At 44.3% G+C, this 19,719-nt stretch overlaps 1 protein-coding gene and 1 long non-coding RNA gene across 2 annotated transcripts; one reads left to right on the top strand and one right to left on the bottom strand.

Moving 5' to 3' along the window:
- Positions 1 to 1,486: 1,486 nt before the first annotated feature.
- On the bottom strand, positions 1,487 to 17,256 carry CCN5 (cellular communication network factor 5). Its single transcript, XM_081011590.1, has 5 exons — positions 17,097 to 17,256; positions 11,136 to 11,352; positions 7,923 to 8,174; positions 5,765 to 5,967; positions 1,487 to 1,861 (listed from the first exon to the last, which is right to left on the bottom strand). The coding sequence occupies exons 1-5, from the start codon at positions 17,142 to 17,144 to the stop codon at positions 1,838 to 1,840; spliced, it is 744 nt and encodes a 247-aa protein (XP_080867716.1). The 5' UTR covers positions 17,145 to 17,256; the 3' UTR covers positions 1,487 to 1,837.
- On the top strand, positions 1,874 to 5,732 carry LOC308480290. Its single transcript, XR_013987999.1, has 3 exons — positions 1,874 to 2,281; positions 3,474 to 5,121; positions 5,171 to 5,732. It is a non-coding gene; the product is annotated as an uncharacterized lncRNA (long non-coding RNA).
- Positions 17,257 to 19,719: the final 2,463 nt, after the last annotated feature.

Here is a 19,719-nt window from a genome sequence, read left to right as displayed (position 1 = left end):
TTGAGTACAGGTTTTCAGACTTTATTTGCAAAACACAACGGTGCTTGCCATTCCTAATCCAGGGTCATCTGTTGGAAAAGTCAGGTGCTTGTCTGGGGGGGGGGGTCTGGCCCTGAAGGAGGGCATTGAGCAACAGGAAAGAAGAGCAGACCTACGTGGGCACAATGTGGGCAGAATACAAAACTATACGGATGTGTGACCTTTTCACACATTACCTAACAAACCCTGAGGTCTCCGTGGTATGCAGCAAGTCCCACCATCTCAGGTTGATGCACAGGGACCAGTTTGTGGCCCCTCCTGGGCAGAGATGACCCGAACCTCTAGGTATAGGATGTATCCAAAGTAGTGTGGAGTATCACATCCCATCAGTGCAAGGATATCTCTGCCCCCCATGCCTCATCTGTTGTAGGAGTTCTCCATTGCCTCCAAAGCAGATTTGGGAAAGGTGTAGAAAAAAGAGAGGCGAGAAAGTCCCATTGTGCAGGTAGAAATTGTTGCGCTGATGGGACACATTCATTGGCTATTGTTGTCCATTTCTGCAGTAAATATTGCATGGGAGCACCTTTGAAGACTCTGTTAGTCTAGAACACATCAGCTAGGTTGCTAGAATATTGCTAAAACATTGGCTTTTGCCCAGCTGGGGATTTTCTTGGGTAGCTTCCTTGAGTATACAGTGGTACCTCAGGTTAAGTACTTAATTCGTTCCGGAGGTCCGTTCTTAACCTGAAACTGTTCTTAACCTGAAGCACCACTTTAGCTAATGGGGCCTCCTGCTGCTGCTGCACTGCCGAAGCACAATTTCTGTTCTCATCCTGAAGCAAAGTTCTTAACCTGAAGCACTATTTCTGGGTTAGCGGAGTCTGTAACCTGAAGTGTATCTAACCTGAAGCGTATGTAATCCGAGGTACCACTGTATTGCAAGTTCTTAGTATCCAATCCATAAACTAGGAGCAATAAAGGCGAAAGGCTGTTCTGTAGAGATTCTGAGTGCAAAGTATGAATGGCATCACAGACATGATAAATACCCTTCAGCAGTGTCAAATAGACCTTCCACCTTTGGGGAAACTGTTGATGGTTGGAGCAAAAGGAAGGAGTGCTTCAGACCATCAGTGCCACTTTCCCTATTCATGTTTACACAAGCAGAACAGCTGCACAGGGCATCAAAGAATGCCTTGAACTTTACTACAGATGCTCCGTTTCTCTTATACTGCTGTTCTTCCCTTTCTTGTATACCAAATAAGGTCTATTTTCTGCTCTATGTTGCCTGGGGCTTGCCACGAAACATTAGATTTCACTGCAAGTTCCTTGAACGACCCCTGGTCCATTCAGCCTCAGCCAGTTCATCATTGCATTTATTCTTTTATTTCTAACAACAACAGCCTGGTTTGAATAATGGTGGCTGCTTCACCCTTCCCTCCCCCAGCTCCCCCATAACTATTCTCCAGTGAAATGATAACACGGAGAAAGAATAACAAGACACGGTTCCTTAGATTACTGTAGCTGCAAAGCATCATTTTTCCAATGGATGGATTTATAATAGTAGCCACAAGCTGGCATTAAACACATCAGTATTGTACAGTATTAAAACATATGGTCTGGTTTCCCTCACTGAACGATAACATTGTCTAGCATAATTGCAGGGGAATCAAGGGAGAAGACAGATGTCGGCTGCGATGACTTTAGCTTTCTTCCTCTCTCCCAGCTAAAGACGGTCATTTCTTCTCTCTGTTTCTAGGCAGTTATCTCATTATCAAAGAAATGAGAGCATCTTGGACTTGTGACGATCCAGCTGCTAGGATAAGGCCAGTATATCAGCTTCTGAATGGAGCGGGCTGGTTTACAAGCGGCTTCCTCTTCCTCTCTGTGGAGGCAACGCACTCAGTGGAATTTCCAACATACTCTGAAAAAGCACAGCTGAATGAGAGGGCCAAACTAGACGTCAAGAGAGGACAGGAGAAAACTCACCAATCTCCGGGTTTCTCTTTAATTGAGAAGCAGCCCTCAGAGGCTGTCGGTTTTAGTGGGGGAGACGGGGGTGCTTAATATTTTCTCCTCTCGTTGTTCACCTGATCACATTATCCCTCCCAGAATTGCTTTTCTGGGTCTCTGTATCTGTATCTATTCCCTTACTGAAGAAAGGTGGGCCCTTTTGACTAGACAGATGGTGGGATATGAACGGGTTGAGATGCTCATTGTGACTGCTATTCTTTTGTTCAAATTGGCAGACTCTCAGATAATAATAATGATGATGATGATGTCTTCTGCATAATGTCTAGTTTGGGTATGATTTTCTTTGGAGTTTATTTTCATGTATCTGGTGCTGATGTACTTAGGGTATGCTTGCAGCGTTCGTTCCCAATTTTCCCTTGTTTATCCTCCATCTCAATATCCTATATCTTGGGGGGGGGGGGTTGCACCATTTCACTGCTTCCACTGATAGATGATTGATAGATAGATGATAGATAGATAGATAGATATAGATAGATAGATAGATAGATAGATAGATAGATAGATGATAGATAGATAGTTAGATAAATAGATAGATAGATAGATAGATAGATGATAGATAGATAGATAGATGATATAGATAGATAGATAGATAGATAGATAGATAGATGATAGATAGATAGATAGATAGATAGATAGATAGATAGATAGAGATAGATAGATGATAGATAGATAGATAGATAGATGATAGATATAGATGATAGATATAATAATAATAATAATAATAATAATAATAATAATAAATTTTATTTATATCCCGCCCTCCCCAGCCGAAGCCGGGCTCAGGGCGGCTAACAACAATAAACCAGTACAAAAGTACAGCACAAACAACACTCTAAAATCATTCATTATAAAATTAATTCAAATCAAGCCACTGGCAACCATTGGGCCAGAGCTCCACGAAGATTGCCGAGGGAGGGAGTCAGGCTGTGCCCTGGCCAAAGGCCTGGTGGAACAGCTCTGTCTTGCAGGCCCTGCAGAAAGATGTCAAGTCCTGCAGGGCCCTAGTCTCTTGTGACAGAGTGTTCCAGAGTGATAGATAGATATAGATAGATAGATAGATAGATAGATGATAGATAGATAGATATAGATAGATGATAGATAGATGATAGATAGATGATAGATGATAGATGATAGATAGATAGATAGATAGATGATAGATAGATGATAGATAGATGATATAGATAGATGATAGATGATAGATAGATGATAGATAGATGATAGATATAGATAGATAGATGATAGATATAGATGATAGATAGATAATAGATATCAGTAATTACACAAATAAACCCTTTAATCATAATGTATAGGTGAAAATCTGTTGTCTGGACTGATCAATGACTTAAGTGGCGTTGCTGAGCACACTTTCCCCTGAAATGTGCTTAATGTAACATGTAGTTTGACCTTGGCTTTAATCAAACATTTTTTTCTTCCCAAACTCCATCTGGGTTTGTTTTTCACAGCTGACACTATGAACACATTTTAGCCTGGGCTGATCCAAACTGAATCAACTTTACAAGAACAGAAAATGCCAAAACCAACTTACAAGAAGACAGGCACAAAATTGAAGTCTCAGATTGCTTGGGAAGGACCCAGGGGGCAGAAAGAGACTTAGGCAACTGTGGGAAGGTGGGGACCTTCCATCCCCACAGCTGCCTCATAAGGGCAAGAGCTACTGGGACAAGTTGCTGTGCTCTCTAGGCCTCTCTAGACCTCATAAGTCGACCTTGTTTCCTTGAATAAAGAGTTAATTTCACTGAAGCTGTGTGATTTATTGCCACCCTACCCCTAATCCCAGCTCCTGACACAAGTCTGATGCTCCTACCAGTGTTTCTTCAAAACCACAAGCTGGCCAGCACCCTGACCTACACCAGCCCCATCCAGGTAAGTTGTAGCGACACTAGTGTTCAGAAGGCGCTCTTGCAGCTCTGTCCCACCACACCGATCACTACACATATCTTTGATGTGTGGAAAGCAGTGTGAGTGTTTTATTTCCCAGAAATTGCGCTATCAACTGCCACACCTAGATCTTGCAAAGTAACCTTCGTTGCAGCCCTTCAAACTTGACACTTCAGAAGCTATAAAGTACGAATTGTTCCTGGTGGAGCCAGAGCCCCTCCTCAATGAAGGAGGAAAGCAGCACAACCCCCCCCTCCCCCCAAAACCAGACCAGTTTAAATCCAGCCAGGTAGCTCATTTAGCTCCAGCTGTGTCAATAAATCACGCTGCTGCATTTTGGGTCACAGAGGGTCCGTTGCTATTTGGGGATTCAGCCACTTACAGAGCTTGGCAGTCGAATTGCAAGTATTGATTTTGCTGGAACAATTTATATCAGACTTAAAGAGAATGTCTTTCTTAAGATGCTCGGTCCTTTAGCACATAGCTAAGTGGTCCATGGAGAATTTAGGGAGAGTTTAGGTAGAGGTAGGTGACAACGCTAGTCATAGGAATTTGGGGGGCCCTGCGGCAGGTGGGGGAAGATTAAAATGCCTCCTGCCCTGCACTGGAAAACAATATTATAAGGAACTGTCCCCTCCATGTTGTCTGGCTAAATTTACTCTATGCCAGATTCCCCCAGATTTCCAGATGTTTTGGACTACAAATCCCATCAGCCCTGTCTATGGCTGATGGGATTTGTAGTCCAAAATGCCCAGCGGACACCAGGCTGGGAAAAGCTGCTCTATGTCCTGATGTCAACGAAATGTGCATTTGCTCAACCCAGCCAGGAACATCCAAAGTTGTGGGCCTGAGGAAATGCACATGGTACATAGGTGGTAACAGAGGGGCAAGCAACCCCCTCAGACAAGTTGCACCCCACCCCCTTCACTGGACACCTGTGGCTAACTTGAAGGAAAGGCACTTTTCATATGCAAATTATAACTGAATCATGATTTGGGCATTAAGAATTAAGGCTGCAATGCTATGCATGCTGACTTGAAACTTAACTCCATCAAAGCCAGTTGGACTTTCTGTAGAGGGAATCTGTTTAGGGCAGAAGTATTAATATGAGCATTCTTCCTGTTTTGGGAATCTAACATGTGAGAATAAGGTCACACACACCCGATGAACTTTCCCCCCTCTGTGCCTTCCCTCCCCAGCAATCCCCCCCTGGTTCTGCCATTGTAATAGGGAAAACTGAATGAGGCTGTTACAGAAGGAGAGGATGGGAAATCAACACAGGGCAGCCCTAGGCGCTTAGCCTGTGAGTGGATCCTAGGATCCTGGAATGGTAGAATTGAAAGGGACAATGAGAGTCATTTATCCCAAACCCCCTCCAATGCAGGGATCCTTTTGCCCAACTTGGGGTTTGAGCCCAGAACCCAGAAATCAAGAGTCTTGTGTTCTCCAGATTAAGCTACCCATCTGGGCTTGCTTCACAAATATGTATTTCCCACAACTATACCCAAAAGCTGGCTTGCTGGGCTGCTCATTCACATACAGACTTTTCTCCATTATGTCCCTCAGCAAGCCATGGTCTTCCAGCCAGGCTTCACACTCACAAATGTCCTTCACCCCATCGAAGGACCTCCTCCTTTGTCCTTGCCCTCACTTGCTTGTTGACCAGCCCCTTCTTCCTGCCCTTTAGTTCTGTATCCTTGTTTGCTCTGTCTCCAACGCAAGAAATTCTCTGTAACAGTAACCACATTAGCCACCTGACATATGTTTGCCATGTGGTGGGGATTCCCTCCTTTAAAAAAGCAACTTCAGCCCTGGTGGAGATTTCTTGTATTTTTTCCACAGACCCATCACTTACCATGCTGGCTATTCCCGTCAGACCCTGGCAGGATCTGAGGAGGCATAAGCGTCTTTGGGTCTCAAGCCTGCAGTACTGATTCTGGTTAGATACTCGTGTGGTGATCCCTACGCCACAGGTGGCAGAACAGGCGGACCATTCAGTGCTCCACTGTTCACATGCATAGGGGATCAATATCGACGCTGTCCCAGGGAGCCTTTGTGCTGAGCAGGGAATGAAAGAAAGAAGCTTCATTAAAATGGATGCTTATAAATTTCATGGTAACAACCTCTAGAGGAATAGCCTTCTTAGTTTTGTAGCAAAAAATGGGAAGGATTTTTTGGGATTTGAAAAATTCGCAGGTTTGGCTGAGGCAGCCAGCCAAATGGGCAGGGTATAAATAATAAAATTATTATTATTATTATTATTATTATTATTATTATTATTATTACTGCTGTGGCCTAAGCTTTTGTGAATTAGGACCTTCTCCAGACTGGGGGTGGGTTGTTGTTTTTAGGTGTATTCTGTAACATGTCATGGATGCAATAACAACATATTTGTGGTACACTAATGACAGTGTACTGGAGGAAGCAAAGATCACCAGTGTTGAAGCGACGATTCTTCAACATCAAGTTCGTTGGATTGGTCATGTTGTGTGGATGCCTGATTATCGTCTTCCAAAGCAACTACTCTGTTCCAAACTTAAAAATGGAAAGCATAATGCCAGTGGTCAACAAAAGAGGTTTAAAGACTCCCTCAAGGCAAATCTAAATAAATGTAGTATAAACACCAACAATTGGGAAGCACTGGCCTGTGAGCACTCCAAATGGAGAACAGCCTTTACCAAAGGTGCCATGGGCTTTGAAGACACTCGAACTCAGGATGGAAGGGAGAAATGTGCTAAGAGGAAGGCACGCTTGGCAAACCCTCACCATGATCAACTCCTGCCCAGAAATCTATGTCCCCACTGTGGAAGGACGTGTGGATGCAGAATTGGCCTCCACAGTCACTTACGAACCCACTGTTAAAACCGTGTTTATGGAAGACAATCTTACTCGGCTACGAGTGATCGCCAAAGAAGAAAGATTTGTGGTGGATTTATATTGGACTGTCCACATAGCATTCTGATTTATTAGTAGTTCTACAGTGTTTCCCCAATGTTTTTGTTTTTGGTTTTGGAGTTTTAATGCTCAACTGTGTTGTGCCAATAGCTCAACATATTGAGAGCAGCAACACAACAATGTTTACATTTGGGAAAGAAACAAGCATAAGGAGGAAGCTTGTGAGGTCTTTTTTTTATAATTGTCAATAGAAATCACCCACCCCCAGAAAAAAAACAACAAGTTCTTTCAGGCTTCCTTTTCACAGAAGAGGAGGAGGAGAGAGTTATAGGAAAGTGAATCTGAAGAAGAGGGCATGGCTTGCCCCTAATGAGTCCTGCCAGTGCAAAGGCTTCTGCTTGCTCAATGGAGCTTTCCCACCTTTCCTCCTCTTGTGCCCCCAGAAATTGGCTTGGGATTTCAGTGCCAGGAGAAGCCTCAGAACAGTGTGTGGGGTGAGGACAGGGGGGATTATTCCATCTGGTAAACTGCAATGCTTGCACTGACAAAATGTTCACCAAGTGCAAGGTTGAATTCCACCCAGGGATTCCTGAAATAGCTCCTTGGTTCCATTCTTAGCAAGGTATTCCAAAGGAGGAATCTGCACATGATTTGGCCAGTGAACTTTCAGTTCCAGCAAGTGCCAATGTGCACCGAATCATCTAACTCCAGTTGAAGATCTAAGCTGCACAAGCTCTGAAGCAAATGTTTAAGGCCTAGACCAGCAGCACCTGAACAGCAGACTATGCAGGTACATACAAGTCACCTGGCCACAGTCTTCCCCACGATGGGGAGATGCATTGTGCTTGTTTAAATTACAGAAATTACTTCTAAATCTGCAATATAAATCAGCACATGCATATTCCAGGAAACTCTAGAGCCTCCTTTTAGGCAATGCCTTTCCTCTTTTTTTGGCAATGTCTAAGTAGCCACCTTTGCAAGCCCCCTCATTCACCTGCATGCAACAGCTTTTCCACTCTGGCTACCAGGCTAGTGCTTAAATGCAAGGCTGGTTTGGGCCGTAACTTCAACAACAAAGTGATGACCAAAAAGGTGGGCCAGGACCTGTTGAGTTTTACCTGCCATGGTATCCGTCAAGATCTGCCTGTCTTGTCTTTCACAAATCCATTCCTGGCAGCACTTTCCTGGGATCTCCACACGCCTTGGATGGGGGCAATCTGGAGTGGGGAGGCGAACATCCTCACTGCAGAGGGGGACACATGTGAAACCCCCTCCTGAGCAGCGGCACTGGAGCTTACAGCTTGGCTGGAACACTTCCCCATCCTGATAGATCTTCCCATTGACTTCGCAGCTGTCATTGTTGTCCTCATCTGTAGTCCACATTCAGAGCAGCCAAAAACAACGGGAGAAATCAAATGTAGGCATTCAGTCTGTAACAGAGCTACCACGTAATATGATCAGCAATGGAATATGGTACCTCCACATTCTGAAACTGAAATTGGCTCTGCATTGTTGTTTTTAGGAAAGGGAATTTCTCCACTCAATTCCCTACATAGGTATCAGGAATTAGGGTCAGAAACCCAGTACATTTGAGCCTAAAAGCCAAAAACTAAAAAGGTTATTTAAAACTCAACATTTTGGGCCAAAAGGCTAGTTATAAGACTGATGAGTCCATGTATCTTCTTCCACTGCAAGAACAGATGAGAGGTACGTTGTTCCTAATGATTATGAGAAATATTTTTGTGTCAGAGATGCCTACAGATGCAACTCCACAAACCAGAAGGTTGGCTATACAATATAAGGTGGAGTGAAAAACAGTTACACAGTCAGGCCTTGTGTTGGCCTTCCATCTGGATTTTCTGCTGTGGCACAGTCTTCCTTAGAGAAGCTCAGAAAACAAGAAATCCATTGGCAACATTCCAAAGTGGGAATGGGAAGTGAAATCTGAACAGTTTCAGACCAGGTTATTTGAAGAATCCTCTGCACTCATGTGAACATGGCCAGCCCAAAACAATTTACATAGAAATCTGTATTATACGGTGTCAGACCATTCGTCTATCCAAGACGTCCAGACTGTCGCAATTTTCAGGTGGGATTCAGCCATACACCTGCAAATCCATGTTGCACAATTAAAGCTGATTTGGAGCTGTTGCACAACAAATCTGCTTCCTCAAAAGATCTGATTGTTTGCAATAGGGAAAGTGGCAGGGAAAGTCAGTGGAAAGTCTGGAAAACTGTAGCTTTGATGCAACATCATCTAATCTCGTGGCAAACAAATCAGGATAGATGCCCAATAAACAGGTCATTTGGAAAGGTGGAAGCTCAGGATTATCTACACCAGTGGTTCCCAAATTTCCCCTGCCCAGGAACATTTGAAAATTGCAAATCATATTGGTGGACAATAAAACAATATGAATATTTATTGCTGATATGGAACAAACCACCCAAATTAAGCTCGAAAGAAGGTCCACAGACCACATTTTTTGGAACCCCTGATTTCTACTAACTGGCAGTGACAAGCACAGCCTTGTTTCCTGCTAGGATGAAGGTCTATAGTTCAGTGACAGAACATTGCTTTCCATGCAGAGAGTTCCAGATGCAATCCCTGGCATCTCTAGTTAAAAGCAAGAAATGATGTGAAAGACTTCTGCCTGATATTTTGGGAGTGCCACCTGCTAGGGCTGAAAATACAAGGCTAACTAGATAGTTTCTGACCTGGCAGTTTCTGATATCCCTGTTTTGTTTAATTGCCTAATGGACTAATACCCAAGCTAAGCCTGACTCCATCCTCAGAGTGTAGGATCCCTAACTTTCCAAGAGTTGGTCACCGTTCTCCTGCTCTTTCTAGAAAGCTTTTAAAAAACAGGAAAGTCACTTTGTTCCAAGTTAGGTCTTGTTATTTTGTAAAAGGCCGATATTTGTTTAACTCACATCCCTGTCAGCTGACCTGAACTCTCCAAGTAGGACAGGAAATAGGGGCATATTTGCTGAGTTTTGTTTGCATTCCTGCCTGCTGCCATGGGAGCTCCAGGGGAAGAATAGAGAAGACACTGTCATGACATATAGCCAAGCCTGCACTGTGTACCAACTTACAGGACTGTCATCACAGCCTCTGATTTATGGCCCTGTGAGAGCATCATCACCCCTTTCTAGCGAAGTGCCCACCAAAAGGTGTGAATGTTTGGAATTGCCACCGTGGACCAATGCGCCATTCAACACTCAGGATTTTCAGGCAAGCCAACAGAGGCGAGGGCAAAGGGAGAAGATTGGTTCACTGAGTGGCTGATGTCACAATGGGCCCTTAATTCTTTGGTGAGTGAAATATTCTTCTTTACTAGTACTTCTCAGGATATGGAGCATTTCCTAGTTATGTGTGGCACTTTCTGTCTTGCTACGGCTGTTCATAATTATTAGGTATGAGTATAATAGCAGCAGGGTATCTGGAATTTAGGGACGTGGGTGGTGCTGTGGGTTAAACCACAGAGCCTAGGACTTGCCAATCAGAACATCAGCGGTTCGAATCCCCACCACGGGGTGAGCTCCCGTTGCTCAGTCCCTGTTCCTGCCAACCTAGCAGTTCGAAAGCACGTCAAAGTGCAAGTAGATAAATAGGTACCGCTCCGGCAGGAAGGTAAACGGCATTTCCGTGTGCTGCTCTGGTTCGCCAGAAGCAGCTTAGTCATGCTGGCCACATGACCCAGAAGCTGTACGCCGGCTCCCTCGGCCAATAAAGCGAGATGAGCGCCGTAACCCCAGAGTCGACCACGACTGGACCTAATGGTCAGGGGTCCCTTTACCTTTACCTATCTGGAATTTAGATCAGGACCATGGCATAGAGGAACAAAGTTTTAACCCTTTCCACACAAATTTTCCTGATTAACCCCCGCTCCTGAAAAAGCTACACAACACCTGCATGTCTTGCCCTAAAGGACCAATAGAAACTTCTTGAGAGAGGGGTGTTAACTGAAAAGAATAATGTGAGATTGAAAAATCCACACACACCCCAGCGCTGCAGTCCCAGTTCAAATTCCTCTCCCTGCTACCCTGTAATTCCCACAGTTACTATTAACACTTAAAACACAAGAGATTCATGAATGATGGCTAGCCATGTGTACTTTGGCCCTGACTCACAGATCTAATAAAGATTTTGGAGTGCAACATGCTTTTGGACTCTTGTGTTTCAAGGGCACCCCGCAGGTTTCCTAATCTTTTCAGGCATTCTTTCCGTATGCATTAGACATTTCTGGCTTTGCCCCGTTCGAGGGAGCCAGTTCCATCCCGCTAAATGACAAAGGGGCTCCTGCAAAGAGAGGCAAGAAGAAATAGCTCACAATTGCAGGTTCCTCCTCTCCCCATCAGGGCAGCGCTGTAATCGCAGACAAGTCCTTGGCTCCGATCGCAGACGTGTAGATAGCTGCAGGGCTCTCCCAGTCTGCGGGCGCATATGTTGCAGCAGCCGCAGCCGTCCAGAACTAAGGAGGAGCCTGGTGGACAACGTGGAGGGATCCATGGGCAGTAGCATGGAGTCTGGCAAAGCTGTGCATACACCTGCAGAGAGAGAGAGTGTGCAAGAATATAGGGACATGGCGAAATGAGCAGCTGAATAATAATAAGTTTTTAAAAAGGATATAGTGACACTGAATGCCTTTCGTTTTTTGGTACACAAACCATGGCTACTAGCAGCATTCCCCTGAATACCAGTTACTGGGAATCGCAGGTGGAGACGGGGCTGTTGTGCTCAAGTCTTGCATGTCATAGAATCATAGAATTGAAGAGTTAGAAGGGATTCCATGGGTCACCTAGTCCAACCCCCTGCAATGCAGGAATCTCAGCTAAAGCATCCATGACAGATGGCCATCCAACCTCTGCTTAAATAAACATGTGAGATGTAATCCACTGGGAGCAGTCAAATACAACATTCTTTGTTTCGTTAGAGTGGACATGCAAGAGAATGTTTGATCCAGCCAGTCGAAACTTCCTGTTCCTCCTGGCCTAGAGCATCCTTCCTTGCATGTGACTAGTGGGTGGGCATGACCTTTCCAGACCTGGTAAAAGGACAAGGCATGCTGCCACTCTCCTTTTCCATCTTCCTTTCATCCTGCAAACTGCTGGACTGCTAGCCTGCAGTCACTAGGTAAATCTCCCTTATGGGGTAAACCTGTTTGTATATATTTCAAACTTGAAGCCTAAAGCCTGCCTTCAGGGATCACACTGTGCTCTGCCTGATTATGAGTAAACTTTCTTTTTGTTACTTATGAATAAGACGGTGGTGTCTATATTCTTTTAGGAGGGATTCAAGGGGTCTTACCAGAAAAACATTAGAACACATTTCGATCTGGACAAGCCAGATTGAATTGCGTATTGTCTTAAGAAACTCACACGAGTTTGCAACAAGTTTTCTGCTGTGTAAAGGAGAATGCACTCTGCTAAGTGAAGGAACTTGCTAGCGCAAGTTAGGAAGGATATCAATAAACAATATATCCTCTCCTGCCACCCTGAACATTCCCACAAAAAAACCTCCAAGGAAGGAGAGTCCACAACCTCCTGTGGGAGACCGTTCTACTGTTGAAGAAGCTCTTATTGTCAGGAAGTTTTTCCTGATGTTTAGTTGGAATCTCCTTTGTGGACTTCCCATAGGCATCTCACCACAGTGAGAGCAACATGCTGGCTAAATGGCCCTTTGGTCTACTCCAGCAGGTCTCTTCTGATGTCCCTACATGTTTGGGGCACAATTCACCAAGACACTCTGCTTTATAATCCCTCTCCACCTAAAATGGATGGGGTCAGCTGAGGAGCACAATAGGCCTCCCTCCAAGCAGAGGCCTAACTACTGATTTGGCACGAAGTGTTCTTTGTGTGACTGACTCCTCCAAGCAGTTGAACCCCTCCAAAGATCAAGCAAAGCTAAAGATACGTAGCAGTTAATAGGATAGGGACTATCACAAACAATAACACCAGGAGAATCACGTGACTGAAGCTCACTTCTGTATTGATGGTCAACTTTGATTTATGGTTAACTTTGATTTTGACATTGGCTTTATTGTGTTTTCTTTACTGACCACTGACTGAATAAGTAAGCACCTTAACATGGGATGAATATCCTTAGATGTATGCGTAAGTTTCTGTTTAATAATAATAATAATAATAATAATAAATTTTATTTATACCCTGCGTTCCCCGGTCAGGACCGGGCTCAGGGCAGCTAACATCGAAGTAATAGTATCAGCTAGTTTAGTATCAATCAAACAAGTATCCAAATGAGTGTCCTCTGCCATAACTCATAACAAAGGCTGTGCCTTTGTAAAGTTGTTGCATCAATAATGAGAGAAGCAAGATAAATAAATAGTTTTCTGCATCTTCCTAGCTTCTATAATACATTGAAAGGGTGTGTTCCAAATTGACAGACTGCACCACAACATTTTGGTGATGTGTTGCTAACCTATGTTTTTGGGCTAGTCGCTAAACCAGTGGTGCCTTCCAGATTTATTTATTTTTTACTACAAATCCCATCAGCCCCAGCCATCATTGCCTATGGGCAGAGATTATGGGAGTTGTAGTCCAAAACACGTAGAGGGAAGCATGTTGACTACCCCTGATCTAAACTAACACAGAGTTTAGTACAGTGGTACCTCTGGTTACGAACTTAATTCGTTCCGGAGGTCTGTTCTTAACCTGAAACCGTTCTTAACCTGAGGTATCACTTTAGCTAATGGGGCCTCCCACTGCCACTGTACCGCTGCCTCATGATTTCTGTTCTCATCCTGGGGCAAAGTTCTTAACCCGAGGTACTACTCCTGGGTTAGCGGAGTCTGTAACTTGATGTGTTTGTAACCCGAGGTACCACTGTATCTGTATTTCATTCAGCTTCATTAGGCGAAGGCTTGAAGCCTTTGATAAGGATTCTCCTAGTCCATGTCAAGGAGGAAGGTGAAAATCTGGAGACTGGGCTGTACATAAGGAGACAGGGCACCATTAATATGCCTGAACACAACACAGGTTACTACTCTAATTACATATAGGCCACGTTTGGACTTCATGGTAGTCCACGTATCATTATGTGTCAGGCTTCAGAGGCACTGATCCTCCCCTCATGGCCGTAGATAAGCAGTACAAAGAGAAAGCAGTCTCTTACCAGTAACAGAAATGTTTAATGAATGCAGCAAAAGAACAAGCGAACCTTCTCAGAGTGCAGGTGCTCCAAGTTAAGGTTCCACCGACTTCCCTCTAGTCACTTCCATCCTCTTGTCTCCTAGCCACCTGATCTGTCAACCTTTAGCCTTTTGCGAAGCCACCATATCTAATCTCCTAGCCTTGGCACTGAGAGGCTGCACATCTTCCAGTGAGAGAGAGTTTGCTAGCTTACTCTCTTCCCGTTCTTTTTCTTGCTGTTCACCTCCCAGTTCTGCCCAACTGTTGTCCTCCAAACTGTGCCCCTCAGCAAACCATTGTTCCAAATCAACACTACTCCATTGCTCCTGTGGAGTTTCAGGATCCTGGCCATTCCTTATCAGAGTTGTACTCCTCAGGCTGGTCTCTGAAATTATGTCTGTATTGCTCCAAACCATGATGATTGGCCACAGTTTGTTCTTGGCTTACCAATCTTGGTTTCTTAGTACAAAACAAACCATGATCCTTGTTTTAGATGTAACGCTAAACCACAAATCATTATTTGTTTCCTGAGTGTTAAAGCAGAGAGGAATGAGGAGCAAAGCAGGAGTGGTGTACGGCTCATCATGATGTGTGACTGTGGCTCTAGTAGGGTTGTCATATTTTGAAGACAAAAAAGAGGACACATTTGCCGACTTCTACTTTTTAACTATGGATCGCTATGACGATTCTCATTTTACATACCCATGAAAAAGAGGACATGTCCTGGGAAAAGAGGACATATGGCTAAAGTACAGTACTACCAGTGCCAACTGGCTGAATTTTATTTGTATTGCCTTCACTTAAATAATTCAATGATTTAATGATTTGTCAGGATTAAAAAGCACTGTCGTTAAATCAAGCATGGTGTTTACAGACTAACAGTGTTCTATAATATCACATTTTCTACAAAAAAAATAACAGCTCTGTGCAGAGTAAAGATCTCAAGTGTAGAAGATTTCTTGTGATTTATGATTGCACACACACTAAGCCATATCTTCCCAGCACATGTACCTCATACACAGATGCAAGCATTTTTATTTATTCATAGCAACCTCACCCCACTCTTCAGACAAAAAGACTTATTGGCTTATATACAATCATTTAATGGATTACCAACTAAAAGACATGGCACAGAAGGGGAAAGGAATGGGGAGGAAAGATGAAAATAGCCAACTCAGGTTAGATTCAGGAACACCTGGGCTCAAATTCCCATTCAACAAAGAAGCTCACTGGTTAACCTTGGGCCGATCACTTAGTCTACTACACTCAGCTAAGTCTACCTCACAAGAGGCAAGCAACTTCCCTGAGCTCTGCAAAGGAAGGAAGGGATAAAAACGTAATGAATGAGCAAATGAACTAATTGACACGTGAGTAAGGCCTTGAGGTAAGAAGAGAGGCAGTGGACATGTTAAAGCAGGGGTCAGCAACCTTCTTCAGCCGTGGGCCGGTCCACCGTCCCTCAGAGCATGTGGTGGGCCGGACTATATTTTGAAAAAATAATAATGAACGAATTCCTATGTCCCACAAATAACCCAGAGATGCATTTTAAATAAAAGCACACATTCTACTCATGTAAAAACACCAGGCAGGCCCCACAAAACACCCAGAGATGCATTTTAAAGAAAAGGACACATTCTATTCATGTAAAAACACACTGATTCCTAGACCATCCGTGGGCCAGATTGAGAAGGCGATTGGGCCGCATCTGGCCCACGGGCCTTAGGTTGCCTACCCCTGCGTTAAAGCAAACAGGAAAGGGAAGTGGTGAATCAAGACCCCCCAAAGAAGCAATGTGTTTAGTATGGATACAGCCTGCCACACTCCTTCATTTCCGATGAAGTGAGAAAGGGACTAGTGTCTGTGGTAACTCACACTTGCGCTACTCAGTAGACAGGGGTCAAAGATTATAAGAGAACCTGCCTTCTTAAGAATCTGCTCAAGGTGAGCTTCTTTGTCAGTGTTTCTTCTTTATGGTGATATATTTGTATTCGAAAGAAAATAATGTCATTGTGATGCTAATATGTTCAGCATCTCTAGCAGTGTAACTCATCAAATGATGCCCTTTCATCTCCCTCACAGAATTTGGAAACAAAACCTACCTAGAGTCACTCACAGGAGTGCTATTTGAATAATCTAAAAATTGATCAATTGTGCTGCCCCTGACATTGAGTCATACTGAGAGTGTGCAGTAAGGAAAAGCAAAGCACACCTTTATATTTCCTGGGATAATATGACCAAACGGGGATTAATGTCATTGGGATATAATGCACAGCTTCTTATAGCTGTTGAGGTATAGCATTTGTTTTCATAGGCTTGCTTCTCTCCACTACAGGCTATTCTTGGATGTAAATATGCTGAATATCTGCTATGATCTGATTAATTTTACCTCTCCTAGGCTTTATATTCTGGGTTGCTGTGTCCTTAAGTAACACCTGATTGTATTTTCACACAGGTATCCAGTCCATGCGTTACTTATTTTTAAAGACAGGCAACTGCAACAATCTCAGCATTTACAGTGTGTTTCCAAAATCTGAAACTGAAGCAGTATTCTAAAACCACTGGAAAACTCTCAAGTGATTAAATTGTTCTCGTGTGTGTGTGTGTGTGTGTGTGTGCATGTTAAATGAACAATGTTGTTCATCTTGTGCAATCCTGCAGGAGGCATCAGCTGTACATGTGCTTCGCTGTATTTCCCGGAGCAAAAGTTGGACAACAATTGAGCAATATTGAAAAATAATGCCAGCTGCTTGGCTTTGTGCCTCTTGAGGTTGTAAAACAGAGAACTGAGTGTGCAGAAGAAACTATTTAATTGATTACTATGCAGCCTCCTCTGCTAGCATAAGCACATGACTTTGGTACCGGCACAATTAATGAAGTGATACAGTGATTTAAAATATGGGAACCGTGGTGCTAAAGGATAAAAGTTGGCTTTTCAACATTTATTCACAACAGCACATTCTCCATGGTTTGCACAGATGTGACACTTAAGCATGCACATTAAAAAGACACATTAGTGTTTGAAGACATCCTTTAATTATTCCAGTTGCCAAACTGAAGTTGCTTGATTATAAATTGTTTTGTAAGTGGGGGAATGGGGGGGGGGAGATCCTTGCTATCTAAACAAACATTCCCAGCTTCCTTACCTTGGAAAGGAGACAAAGGAAGGAGATCAAGAGAAGCTGGAGTTTCATTCTGACACTTCAGCACATCCCTCCCCAGGCAGTTTGGAGACAGCAGCGTGTCTGAAGTTTTTAAAGTCTGCGAGTAAAGCCCTGCAAGTGTTTATACTCTTCCCTGCTCTGATGTCACTCCTAGGCTCCAGTATAAACACGAGTAGGTTTGGACAAGCGTCAAGTTGTTTCTTTTTCTTTTTCTCCCCCCACATTCCAGTTAACATTTCCATTCACCTCAAGGTGAGAACATGCAACCCATTCACAAAGCACAGAAGGGAAGTTTCGCTGTGCTGATTGCAGAGAAGCAGAACAGAGGGGGAAGCAGCAAAGGTATCAACAGTAAGTGTATCTTTTAATGGGAGAGCTTCTCTTGGTGTGTATTTGTGTGCTCTCAGCAAGATGCCTGCTCCACAGAGATCTTTGAGCAGCAGAGGTTCTGTGTATTGTGGAAGCCTGCACACTTTGAGCACCTTTGCACCCAAGCGGAAGCTTGCAAGAGAGGTTGGATGATAGCATGGGTAGGCAAACTAAGGACCGGGGGCCGGATCCAGCCCAATAACCTTCTAAATCTGGCCCGTGGATGGTCTGGGAACCAGTGTGTTTTTACATGAGTAGAATGTGTCCTTTTATTTAAAATGCATCTCTGGATTATTTGTGGGGCATAGGAATTCATTCACACACACCCCCAAATATATAGTCCAGCCCCCCACAAGGTCTGAGGGACAGTGGACCAGCCCCCTGCTGAAAAAGTTTGCTGACCCCTGGATAATAGCAACTGACCACTGCCAATGACTGTAGACCCAGACGAGGGAAGGGAACATTAGAGGCACCAGGGGCAACTAAGGCAGTGCCGGATGCAGGTAATGCTACTGAATGGCCAGCAGCGCCCAGGTCAGATATATCATGCCAGATTTGGAGCTCATGGGTATGCAGCCGTACCTGCACCCATTGGTGCACAGAGCCCCATTCCAGTGGTGTAGCATGGGGGCAGGGGAGTGATGGCTCTGGGTGCAAATTTCTGAGGAGGTGCAACCAAGCACTCCCACGATGGGCTCCCTCATTGAGTCCAGAGCTGTGGGGAGATAAGTGCCTCTTTCTGCTCCCAGCCAGCGAAAGGACACCCACATGCCCTCTTCCCCTTGGCCGGCTCAGAGGGAGGGGAGGCAGCTGCCACCACTGCCCACCAAGGAAGAAGGATGGAAGAGGAAGGCAGTAAAGCACTGCCAGAGCCACATGCGTTGACCTGATTGCCTTTGTGTTTCTTTGCTTTATCTCTGCTCCCAGGTTGGGGCTTGAAATATACTCAGAGTCCTGCAGTGATTTCATGCTCTTTATTGCAGCTTGTAAAACAGTGACTGAATTCGCCCCCCCCCCCCAAAAAAAACCCCTCAGGCTTTTTTATACATTATTTACACAATGAGTCCCATCTGATTGGCTAATTCTGCTTCCCTCCTAGAGCCTGATTGCTCTTATCCTGCAGGCCAATCAGTTGTTGCATTCTACAATCCTACCAGCCTATTGTTCTAGGATCCAAGCTTAGTACATAACAGTTTGCAAGGAAAGACTCCCTTGATTGGACGCTGGCCTGCGAAGGGACTGACCGCTGCCCAGTCCACCAGGGGGCACAACACTTGCCTCGCCCTGGGTGCCAGCAACCCACGCTATGTCCCAGCCCCATTCTCCCTCAATAATTGCTCAATGGCTGCAGGCTACCCTCCTCTCCAGTTTATGAGCTGCCATTGCTTTTACCTTTCTTGATTATTTGAACACTTGTTGCCTCTTCACAAGGTTGCCTCTGTGTGTCAGCTCAGTGGAGAGGGGAGGGGCTGCATCTGCTGACCCCGACATCATATTGCACCCCATCCCCGCCCCCCCAGCATTGGTGAATTCAGTATGTGCTACATGAAAAGGGGAATCCAGATTGCATGGGGTTCTGAATGACATGAAATCCTATGAGCACGCAACAGGACATCCTCTTTGCAGATGTCATGCAGAGTAAGTTGGGGGCATAAGGTCAATCGCTTTGCTCCCCACCCCATTTAGGCTGTATGTGGAGGTGACTTGTGAAAAGGGCTATGATGGAGCACAGAATAATGTGTCTCTTAATTTCATTGAAAACCATTGCAACTTGGTCACTGCAGTGGCTCTGCACAAGCTACCACTTCCTTCTATAGTCATTTTCTTATAAATATGCAGAGTGAATGAGCTCTTACCTGCCTCATTTGTCTTGCATTTCAATCCCATTGGTTTTAGCAGGAGTGATCTCTGTATAATGGATTCAAACTAGTATGTTTGGTCTCTGGAAGATTCAGGCCACCTCATAAAACAATTGTGGGAGCTACCAAGGGCCATTTTTCATTGCTACTTAGATATTGACAAAATCCAGGTTTTGGTGGGTGTGAAAGCTTAAACTGGAGGAAAGGGGGTGGAAAAACAAAACTGCCCATGCTGAAACTGCCTTTTAAAGAAAATCTATAGTGTGGCCATGCTTGCTGTGCTGTGCAAAGTTCTGGTTCCTGCAAATGATGCTGTAGGAAAGGTAGAGGTGCAGAAAAGAGCAATGAAAAGGATGGAGAAACTTCCCTATGAGAAA

Source organism: Podarcis pityusensis (genome assembly GCF_964106645.2).
Source record: "Podarcis pityusensis genome assembly, chromosome: 6".
Taxonomy (NCBI): domain Eukaryota; kingdom Metazoa; phylum Chordata; class Lepidosauria; order Squamata; family Lacertidae; genus Podarcis; species Podarcis pityusensis.
Note: the sequence above shows the minus strand (reverse complement) of the source record. Positions and strands in the feature narration are given on the sequence as shown.